At 47.2% G+C, this 11704-nt stretch overlaps 1 protein-coding gene across 1 annotated transcript; it reads left to right on the top strand.

The window, feature by feature from the left end:
- The first annotated feature begins 3592 nt into the window (after positions 1–3592).
- LOC103258912 (mannose-binding protein A-like) lies at positions 3593–7325 on the top strand. Its single transcript, XM_008056587.1, has 4 exons — positions 3593–3776; positions 4189–4305; positions 5720–5794; positions 6892–7325. The coding sequence occupies exons 1-4, from the start codon at positions 3593–3595 to the stop codon at positions 7263–7265; spliced, it is 750 nt and encodes a 249-aa protein (XP_008054778.1). The 3' UTR covers positions 7266–7325.
- The last annotated feature ends 4379 nt before the right edge of the window (positions 7326–11704 follow it).

The following is an 11704-nucleotide window of genomic DNA, read 5'->3' as shown; positions in this document are numbered from 1 at the left end:
CAGACCACGCTTCCTCTAAGTCTGTAGCATGCTTAGGGTCCTGGTTTTATGTAAATCTCTCTATTTCAAATTCTCACCTTTCTGAGAGGTCTGCCTATGTGCCGTATTAATGGAACGTCCTTTGTCCTCTAAGCCCATGGACCCTTCAAAGTTGTATCAATGGCATCAGGAAACACAGCCCAGGATCTTCTTTACAATGGGGGCCCCTCTTGGTGGCTGGTGGGCTCCCTGTAATGGGAATCAGGAGAGCTGTGGAACAGGGCATGATGGCATAAGTACACAGGGCCGATGACCCTTGAGAAGCCAAATGCCAGTCATAAGACTGAGTCAATGGGAAGTGATTAGTCCACACTCCACCAGGGGAAAAGCAAACCTCTCGAGTTGTTTGGTGAGATAAAATATTTCAAAGAGTGAGTGTGAGTTTGGGGGAAGACAGGCATCAAAGGTCACATCGGGAAACTTGGGCCATTTGATCAGGTTCTGATGATAAGAACTGGAAACCTGGGTCTGGAAGAGCTACAGACTGTCAAGATCCCTGCCTCTCTCCTCACTCCCTCACAAGAATCCTCTTGTGTTCCCAGCCCGGGGCTGCACCCTGGGGACGAGGAGGTGAATTGAGTATAATTCCTGCCCTAGAAAAGTAAAATCACTGGCAAAGTGGGGCCAGATGCTCCAGCCAGAGAGAAGTCAAGAGGGCGGCTGTGAGGACACAATGCTGGTGGAGTCATTTGTTCCATAAATCTCCATTGAACATCAACTCTGTGTCCAGGCACGCTCCTAGGTGGGATACAACAGCTGGGGAACAACTCCTAACCTCATGAGGTTCTTGTTCTCAAGGGATGGGGCGGTCCATCAATATGCAACTAAATACACAAAGCAATGCCCCACAGAGATAAATAATGGGTAGAACATTAGAACAAAGAATTCTAACTTAGTGACAGAGTGCTACTTATGATTACATGATTAGGAAAGTACTTTTTCCAGAGGGTAATATTTAAGTTGAAATCTGAATGACAACAAATATGCAAAGATAGAAAGAGATGTCTGGGCAGGGAGCAGTTGGTATATTTAATTATACATGAATACTCCTTCCCCCTGCTCGTAGCCCTGTGACATGCTCAAAAAAAAAAAAACATTTAATAAGGGTTCTAAATGAGGAAAGAGGAATGAGGTGACATCACTTTGTAGGTCTTTAATCTCTCCACCCCAGCTCTGCAATACATGAAACACAAATAGAGCTAGTCAGAATAACAAATACAAGGGTGTGTGCTTGTGCTTATGCTTGTGTGTGTGTGTGTGTGTGTGTGTGTGTGTGTGTGTGTGTGTGTGTGTGTGTGTGTGTGTCTGCGCATACGCACATATGCGTTTGTCTGGTAGAATGTCTATGCACGTTTCCTCTGGAAATGAATATCTGGAAAAAACGATCCTGAGAACCTGGGATTCTAGAGGCTCAGAGTTGCCGAGCTGTAGAGATAGATGACTGGGAGAAGGAGGAGTTTAGGACACTAAAGCAGAGAGCTGCCCAGTGCTGTACTGGAGAACCCACCAGCAGCCCTGGAGAGCTGCCCAGGATATAGCAGTTCTAGGGAGAGTTGTTTATTCATCTGGAGTTGAAGTCCAGTCCAGCACTGTCCCTGGTCACCAGGCGATTGGGCCTGATGGCGCTGAGGCATCTGCCAAAGGTCTGGGCTGGAGAGCCATCTTCCCTGTCATTGCCTCCGTGCTCTGCAGAAGCCCTAGTAAATCATTTGTGGAGGAAAGAGGCAGGGTCCCGGGCCAAGAGTTCAGCCTCTTGATCTTGGTGAGGTCCAGGGAAGGGCTTTAGTGGGTTGCAGGCCCACTGGGGGCCTCTCTTTCTCTCTGACCTGGGGCACCTATGTCCTTCCTGGATCCACTTGACCATCAGGAAACTAAAGGGCAGTCTTTTTCAAAGAGAAGAATAGAAACGGGGTGCATGTGCACCAGCAACAGGTACAAACCCTAACCGGGGCTTCCAGCACCATCAGGGGAGGTTTTAAAAAAAAGACAGAAAGAAGAAATGTGGAAAAGGGTATGATCACAAGAGTTTCCCTCCAACTGGGCACCTCTCACTAAGTCCTGGAGGAAGGGAGCGGTTGAGGGTGCAGATAGGCTGGGAGTAGCGAGGGCAGATGCTATAGGTATGCAGCAAGGGCCAGGGACGTTGGGATCAGAGACTGCAGCAGAGCAAAGGGAGAATCCCATGGGGAGCTGGGCTGCCAAGGCGTCAGGAGGAGGGTCTCGCTTGGGCAAAAGTTGGATGGGAATCTGACAGCTGGGTGGGGACCTAGAGCTGGTAGGCATCTGGGCAGCACACCAAGGCTCCTGCCAGGAGAAGAAGCATGAGATGGCTCCCTGTCAGGCCCCGGGTGAGCAGAAATTTCAAGATTCTGGGTCTGCCTGGCAGAAATGGCCTCTGTAGAAAACCTCAAATCAAAGGACGTCTCATCTGGGCAGGATAGATGATCAAAGAAGGTTCTCACGTGGTGGGAGGATTGCTTGAGCCCAGGAGTTTGAGACCAGCCTGGGAAACACAGTGAGACCTCATTTCTTTCTTTCTTTCTTTCTTTTTTGAGTAAGAGTCTCACTCTGTCACCCAGGCTGAAGTGCAGTGGCATGCAAACAGCCACTGCAGCTTTGATTTGCTGCGCTCAGGCAACACTTCCACCTCAGTCTAGTTGAAACCACAGGCATGTGCCACCATGTCCAGCTAATTTTTTGATTTATTGTGGAGACGAGGTCTCACCATGCTGCCCAGGCTGGTCTTGACCCTGTGGGCTGGACTCAGGCAATCCTCTCTCCTCAGCCTCCCAAAGTGCTGGGATTAGAGACCTCGTTTCTAATAATAATAATATTAATAATGATAATAAAGAAGTTTCCATTTTAAGGATCAGAATCCGGTCTTGGGGAACTATGGGTCCTGAGCCTTCAGTGAGTGCCTGTCACAAATCGAGACTTTATATAAGGCACCCAACAGGTTGCTGGGGAAACAACTGTGGTTCTGAGGATGGTTAGGACCTCAGCATGTAAAACAGGGACTTCTGTATGAAATCAGAGAATGGAGATCATAAACCAGGTCCAGCCAAGAAGTGGATTTTGTGGGACCTCAGGTTGCCTGCAGCAGTCTAAGTCTAGCTCCAGGGCCCATAGGAAAAGGAAGAAGAAGGAAACCGAGAATCCTTTGGTGATCAAGAAAGGAAGACAATGGGCTCTCTGTGCCTTTGTGCCAGGCCACCGGAAACCGGGCTAATATGTAGTTTTCAGACCCTGTGGGCTCTCAGGGTAGGTGGAGTCAACTGCTAAGCCTGGTGCTAATGGGGGTACTGGGACCTTGGGGAGAACGGGTCCCTGTACTCACGTAGCTACCTTTGTTTCAGCACCAATCTACTTCTCACGTGTTTTGCCAGTCTCTCTAGTAACCCGAGAGTCACTCAGAGCCAAAGGTTGTGATATTCCCTCTGTGTCCACTGCCCGGGCACAGGGTCCCGTGCACCACAGCAAGGGAGGAAATGTTACCTAAACAAGATGACACTGAGTTATTTTCCTTGACTTTTCCCACCCCAAGGGAAGGACCATGTTCCTGTGTCTATCACTCCCTGTCCTTTTCCTGTGTGTGGTGACAGTGTCTTGCTCAGAAACAAAAACCTGTGATGATGCCCAAAAGACTTGCTCCGTGATTGCCTGTGGTATCCCCGTCACCAACGGCACCCCAGGCAGAGATGGGCGAGATGGACCCAAAGGAGAAAAGGGAGAGCCAGGTACAAGACAGGCTGCTCTGTCTTCCTAAATCTTTGCTTCCAGCGGGAGACTACTCGATATGAAGGATTAAGCACAGAGACTTGGGGAGACTCGCCTTTTATTATGACAGATGTTGATCCACAAAAAATAATCCCTATAAAATGTCATTACCTCCAAAGCAAAGGGGCTCGCTGACTCTCCAGGAACACACATTTCCACACAGGGATTGGTGATGTGTGATTATCTGTGGCTGTCTTGCCTACTTAGGGAGCTGGCCGTCAGGACAGTCTTTTCCCTGTAATGCTAGAGGACCTTTCCCCTTTTGGGTCACCCTAGCTCACCGGTTATTTCTTGGGTGAATTGAGTATTGAGCTTTTGGACGAAGAGAATGAGCAGCAGCCACTGGGTCATGTTCCCTTTATCTTCCAACAGGCCAAGGGCTCAGAGGTTTGCAGGGCCCTCCTGGGAAGTCAGGGCCTCCAGGAAAGACAGGAGATCCTGGGTTTCCAGGAGCAAGGGGCCAAAAAGGAGATCGTGGAGACAATTCGGGTAAGGAACACTACAGAATGGTATTGCCTGAGGGGACCCAGGGCCCTGGGAACTGAAGGGCCAGACAGGAAGTGCCCTTTCTTCTGCTGCCTCACTGGAAGATGCTCAACTCTGCTTCCTGTCCCAGCACCCTCAGTCCTCACACGTTACTAGGGTCTGAGGGGATTCCCATGGGTGCCTGAGTACAGATTTCCAAACACTACAGGGCCACTCCCATGCTAGGCCTCTGAAGGAGATAAGCTGTGGCTTTCCTTCAGCTGAGACAGTTCAGTGTGTGGCTCAGTCCAGTGTGCGAGGGAGGAAATGGGCCCTTTGGGGGCTTGGGTTTATGTTTATTGTCAAAAGAATGGCATAAAAATAGTCTACCTCGTAGGACCTCTGGATAATGAGGAATATCATAGCAATGCAGTTCAGAGTGAAATAGAGGAAATTCGGTAAGAACAAAAGAAAGATGACAATCCCCTCAGTAACATGTGTCTGCCAGTCAGCCAAAATAACAAAAGAATTAAAAAGTGTTAATACTTATCTGGAATGAGAAATGAAAAGGAATTACAAAGAAAAATTTTCTTTATTTTAATTTTTAATTTTAAAACTGTGGGGTATAATTCAGGGTTAGGTATACAAATATTCATTGTGCAAGCACCCTTGTTGATGACATGTGCCCTCCCCTCCCCTGGCAGTTTCCCACTACTGTTAATTCCTTTCTTATAGTATTATGATAATTGTTCATTATGAGTTCTTATGAGTGAGGGCATATGGTACTCTGTTCTTTGTTTCTGTGACAGATCACTCAATATTATAGGCTCTAAATCCAACCAAGTTGCTGTGAAGTTCATAATTTTGTCCTTCTTTATGGCTGCATAATATTCCATTGTGTATATGTATCACATTTTTAAAATCCAGTGCAGTTTTGAGGGGCAGCATGGTTCGTTCCATGTTTTTACTATTGTGAATAGTGCTGCAGTAAACATGTCTGTGCAGGTATCTTTTTTGCAGAATGATTTGAGTTCCTCTGGGTATACTCCCAGTAGGGGGATTGCTAGGTCATATGGAAGGTCAATATCTAGTTCTTTCAAAAATTACCACACTGTTTTCTAAAGAGGATTTTTTGAAAATTTTTTCAAAAAAGAAAATAATGAGTTGAGCGTGTTTTTCATGAATTATTATAATATTACAATATTTAAGCACTATGTGAGGACAAGGCTCCAGAACTGTAGCTCAAGTTATTAAGAGTTACTAAGATATATCTAGAAAGGCAAAAATACTGGTGTTTTCCCTTTTACTTCTTTTTTCTTTCTTATTTTTCTGGAATAAATATATTTATTTATACGCCTTCTGTCCCCCCACCCCCAAATGCCCTGCTCTCCAATGTAACTTCTTCTCAATAAACCCCCTTCTTTCTCTTGCTTCATAGTTGCGGAGAGTAAGCTGGCTAGCTTAGAGAGAGAGATAAGGAGCCTGAGAACAGAACTGAACCACATCAAAAAGTGTACGTTTTTTTCTCTGCCCCCTTGTGCTCTTGGCTCTCAGTCTTTCCTGCAGAATGTTCTAGGCTTGAGGGAGGGTGGAAGAGAGCTAACACTTATGGACACTTATTATAAACCAGAGCCTGTGCTGGGCTGACATTTTCTCATAACACGGTTTCATTCAATCCTCTCACCAACCTTAGGAGTGGTTGTTATACTTGTTTTATTTACAGGTGAGGACAAAGAAGTGCAGGAAGTGTGAGTAATACACTCAACATCACACAGCAAGGAAGTAGCAGAGAAAAGACTGAATGGAGGTCTCCTGTCTCCAAAGTCTTTGCTCCTTCCTCAGCATCCACTATTCTCAGATGGTCGTTCCTACCTCCTTCTTTTTTGAATTTATTTTTCTTTTATTTTATTTGAGTCATGGTCTCACTCTGTCCTGTAGGCTGGAGTACAGTGGCAGGATCATGACTCACTGCAGCCTCAACCTCCTATACTCAGGCAATCCTTCTTCCCCAGTCTTCCAAATAGCTGGAACTACAGGCACATACCACTGTGCCTGGCTAATTTTTTGATTTTTTTTTTTTCTTTTTTAGAGATGAGATCTCTCTAGGCTGCCTAGGCTGATCTCAAATGCCTAGGTTCAAGCAATCCTCTCACCTCAGTCTCCCAAAGTGTTAGGATTATAGGTATGAACCCAATCCCTACCTCCTTCTTATCCTGGTGCCCAAGCCTAGCAGGGAGGCCCAAGCATGTCTCCTGTTATCCACCTGTGCTGGGGCAGTTTTTTGGGGTTTTTTAAAGCAGGATTTATTGAGAGGACAGAAAAGCTCCCACAGTAGGAGGGGACCTGAGGAGGTTACCCTGGGGCAGTTTTTAGCATGTTTTCTCAAGAGTGAGATATCCCAGGAGAGTCCAGGCTGTCTGCCAGGGTTTGTATTTCTTTCCTCTCCCTGGCGCTGCACCTGAGGCATACCTCCTTACTAGGCTCTGTCCCGAGGTGCTTGGGCATGGGGCTATTTTTCAGAGTCCTGAGTTCCCAGAGAAGGGCTTTTCCAACTACTTTTTTGGACTGGTTCCAACCCCAGTCAGTCTTACACACCCTCTGTGATTTCAGTGCAAACCTTCTCCCTGGGCAAAAAGTCTGGAAAGAAGCTCTACATAACCAATGGTGAAAAGATGCCTTTTTCCCAAGCGAAGGCTCTGTGTGCTGGCCTCCAGGCCACTGTGGCTGCCCCCAAGAATGCTGAGGAGAATGAGGCCATCCGGGCTGTGGCCAAAGACACCGCCTTCCTGGGCATCACGGATGAGGCGACTGAAGGCCAGTTCATGTACGTGACAGGCGGGAGGCTGACCTACAGCAACTGGAAGAAGGATGAGCCCAATGACTTCGGCTCAGGGGAGGACTGTGTGATTATCTTGAAGGACGGGATCTGGAATGACATCTCCTGTGCAGCCTCCTTCCTGGTCGTCTGCGAGTTCCCAGACTGAAGGACTGTGTTCCTCAGCCCCTTCAGTGGCTCCTTGCTGAACTCTGTTTTGAAAGAGGATTCAATGCCAACTTCCTCTACCCAGTGTTGAGTCCTTCCTTTTTTGGGATGGGAGGAAAATGAGAGGATATATTTGATCATGGGGTGAGGAAGTGAGAAGAGGCTGGCCGTGGGACACCAGGGTTCTGGTCCAGGTCATGGCAAAGGACTCCTCTGACCTGGTGGGAGCACAGTGCTGGGTCAGAGTCCACCGTGGAGTGGGCCACATCAAACCCTCTCGTTTTTCAGTGAGGACACTGTAGCCCACCAGATGAATCCATGAAGATTCACAACTGGGTCAGAGTAGGCAGCAGATCTTAGCCATTGAAAGATCCAGTTTTGCCAGGTGTGGTGGTTCATGGCTATAATCCCAGCACTTTGGGAGACTGAGGCAAGAGGGTTGCCCAAGTCCAGGGGTTCGAGACCAGCCTGGGCAACTTGGCAAGACCTTGTCTCTACAATAAATCAAAAAAAAATAGCTGGGGGTGCTGGCGTGCACTTGTAGATCCAGTTACTTGGAAGGCTAAAGCAGAAGGATTGCCTGAGCCCAGTGGGCTGAGGCTGCGGCAGCTGTGAGCATGCCACTGCGCTCCAACCTGGGCAACCAAGTGAGATTCTTACTCAAAAAAGAAAGGAAGGAAGGAAGGTCCAGTTTCTTTTCTCCAAGAGTTGCCACTACCTGTACCCTGAGTGCCTTCTATGGTTTGCCTAGTCCTCTCTACACTATCTGTCACTACCTAACTGTAAAACCTGGCAATATCCTATGCGGGTAAGAATTATCCATCCTAGAAATCCCTTCACCCTGACCTCACTTTAGTCACTAGGGTGACCTTGAGGACAAAGAGCAGCCTTTCCTTCCAGCATAGTTTTAGGAGACTGAGTTGATGTTGTGGTGTGTGTCCACAGCATGTGGGGAGGTGGACGGTCATGCAGGGTGTGCCCTTGTCCACAGGCTTCACGGATCTCAGCCTCCACCCTCTGCCCAGCAGCCCCTCCCTTCACCATAAGATCTCATCCTAGGCCAGCGGGCCCATTCTCAGTACAGACAACAGGAAAAACCCCAAAGATGTGAACTTCACGCCCTGTAGGTCAAATTATGCAGCCCCAGACAGTCGGCAAATGAAATCTCCCTTCTGAGCAGGATTCTGATGTGTCTCGCCCACAATTCTGCTTTCAGCTATCTTGGGGTGAGTAGATCTGAGATTACAGAGTCCACACAGCAAACTAGAGGAGGAAGATGAGTTCCTGTTCCAGCTGTATGCCATTCACAAAATAAGATGGGAAAATATTTCATAGATGGGCCAAGGGCCACTTTGACTTAGTGAGAAACTTTGGATAACCTTAGTTTTCTATTTTATTTTTCTTTGTATCTGAACTACCAGGAAAAGCACCTCATAGTTGACAAGTGCTTGATGAATATCTGTTGAATGAGTATAGTAAAAAATTACCAGTGAACAAATGGGTTGGATCCCAAGAGTGAATGTCAAAAGTAGTGTCTCCCAGCCATGCTTCTTCTCTGAGACGATCCAGGCAGAGCTGGAATTGGAGACAGCAGGTTAAAGGTGGCAGGACCTGTGTCCTTGGCCTAGACAGTCACATCACAGAATGTTCAATCCCACGAGGTTCTTCTTCAGGCACTTGGGGGTCTTGAAAGAGTATTTTTGCGACATAAACCAAAGGAGGCCAGGTGCAGTGACTCATGCCTGTAATCCCAGCCCTTTAGGAGGGCTGAGGCAAGAGGACAACTTGAACACAGGAGTCCGAGGCCAGCCTAGGCAACATAGCGAGAACTCATCTCTACCGAAAATTTTAAAAATTAACTGAGCGTGGCAGTAATGTGCCTGTAGTCTCAGCTACTCGAGATGCTGAGGTGGAAGTATCACCTGAGCCCAGGAGGTCGAGGCTGCAGTGAGCTGTGATAATGCCCCTGCACTCCAGCCTGGGTGACAGAGACTCTAACATACACACACACACACACACACACACACACACACACACACACACACACAGCAAAACAATTCACTTCATCTAACTCAAGTCCATGCTTCTTACCAAAAGCATGGAAAACTGCTTAAAATCTAGAAGCACACATGAAATCATGGTTTATGGCAAACAGTAAAAGAAAATACCAGAAACTTTTTAGAAGGAGGAAGATACACATACACAATGACCCAGAACAAGAGAAAGTTGCACCTGAAATTTCTCATAACCAAGACCAAAATGAGAAAATTGATAGGTAACTATTATAGAATTCTTTCTAGTTTATGGTAAGGAGAGTTGTCATGGGCAGGCTGAGATGGATGCCCCTGTTTTTACACTGTGTGTGAAGGGCAGTGTCTTCCACTGTAAAACTGTAGAAGATACAGTAGTGTACTTCACACGGGTTGATTGCCAGCATGTAATGGTGGCCCCTGAGTTAGAGAAATGCAATAAAAAACTTGCAGGGCAAGCTCCAATTCTTCCATCTCCCTTCTAGGCTGCTTTTATTGGTTCCTTCCTTCCTCCCCTTCCTCCTATACCCTTCAGTCACTAGAGCCTCACACTCCTGCTGCGAGAGGTTTCTATGCCACCCTAGACCCTGTCCTCCGTCTCCCCTGCCCATTCACCTCCTCTTCCACCAGCCCCCACACTTGGAAGATCCTTGCTGGTCCTCTTCTCTCTCAGCCCACCTGGCAGGACATCAAGCCTTCCCCATAGGCTCCTGCATGGGTGTGGCTTGTTCTTTTATTGATTGATTGACTATTTTTTGATTTCACATTTTTTAATTTTAAAGATGTGGGGTACAATTCAGGATTAGGTATACAAGTGATCATTGTACAGGTAAAGTTTGGGCCTCCTGTTGGTCCTCACTTCGCCTGGTTTGGGATCAGGTACCCTTATTGATGCTGTGTCCCTCCCCCCATCTCCCCTTTCTTATAGTATTATGGTAAATTGGTCATCTTTTCTGAGCTCTCATCTCTAAATATTTCCCCTGCCACCACCCTTACTTCAGTCTGGAGTTGAGACAAATTATCTCCCTGTCTTCATTTCCCACTACTTATCAGCAAGTGGTGGGGTTCCTGCATGAATTAGCTTGGGAGAAATTGGAGTTAATCTGAGCACACAGGATTCTCATGAAAGTACAAAGATAGACACTGTATTTCATCCAGGCCTCCCAGAACCAAGAGGCAAACTGTGAACAGGACAACCTTCAAAAATCTCCCTTCCTCTCTCTTCTTCCCTCTTTCTCTCTGTATCTCTCTCTCTCTCTCTCTCTCTCTCTCTCTCTCTCTCTCTGACAGGCTGAGGGCGGGCAGTTTCCTTTAATAAGGGGCACACAATGATTGACATCTCTTTTACAAGAGACTCAATGAGGCCTGGCACTCCAAGGACAGGTCTAAGGGGCCACAGGTAGCACATTCCCTTAGGGACTTTAGGAATGGAGATGACTGTAAGCAACCTCTTGAGCCCTACTGTGTGTTCTCATAAAATAGATGTGTCTGCCTTTCATTTTCCATGCTGGTTTTTGGACCAGGCAAGGAACTGGCAGACAACTCTGAGCTGCAGTCTTCTTTGGCTGCCTCCTGCACAAACAACCTGAAGGTCGTGCCTCAGAGCGCTCCTGGAAAGGAAGCTGGTGTTCAGAACTCTGTGCAGACTTGCCTCTGGCTCTGGGGCCATGCCCAGTGGCAGAGGAGGCCTGGGTCTCTGTGTGCCATGTTAGAATTGAAGGAGAGATGGCCTTGTGGGTGGGAGGGTCAGACTTGGGGAGCAGAAGACTGTGGTTGGAGGTTAGCGCTCTGACTAATATACTCAGTGGCATGCCAGCTTCTTGGGCCTCAGTTTCTCTGTCAGTTGATTTCTAAAGACTTCTCTTCTTAAGCCGAATTAATCCATAGTCACACACAGATCCAGACTTCAAGACCCAATTTGGGAGCAAAGCTGCAGAATCCGAGAGCTATTTTCAGTTTTTGTTTCCTGGAAATTCTGTCTAAACGGATTGTGGGCTAAGTGTTTATCAGCTATTTCCAAATTCTACAGAAAACTAGTCTGGATCAGTTAGAATGGCAAATATACCTTGCCTTTGAGATGGGGACGTTGGAGAGAAAAAAAGAATCACCTCTGTAAGTCAATGGTCTTCAAAGGAAGTATAGACACAGCCAGTGTTATCATAACTTGTTTCCTGTGTTCTGATAAAACCAGTTACCAAGGTTTGCTTCAAGGTCGAGACTCCTGCTTGGGTTCTGGCTCCTGAAATTGCAGGACCTTGTTCCTATAGGACACTTTTTCTGCAGCCCTACAACCCTGCTGCTGTCACATTTAGCCTTGCCCAAGAGAGAAGATGGGGACTTAGGGTACCAGCTGAAAACCTAGCATTCATGTCCTCAAACCTCCCTTCTCTGTGGCTGCCTGAGATGGACC

The sequence above is a fragment of the Carlito syrichta genome, unplaced genomic scaffold, assembly GCF_000164805.1.
Source record: "Carlito syrichta isolate Samal-C Ts95f unplaced genomic scaffold, Tarsius_syrichta-2.0.1 Scaffold302406, whole genome shotgun sequence".
Taxonomy (NCBI): domain Eukaryota; kingdom Metazoa; phylum Chordata; class Mammalia; order Primates; family Tarsiidae; genus Carlito; species Carlito syrichta.
This window is presented reverse-complemented; position numbering and strand designations above follow the sequence as displayed.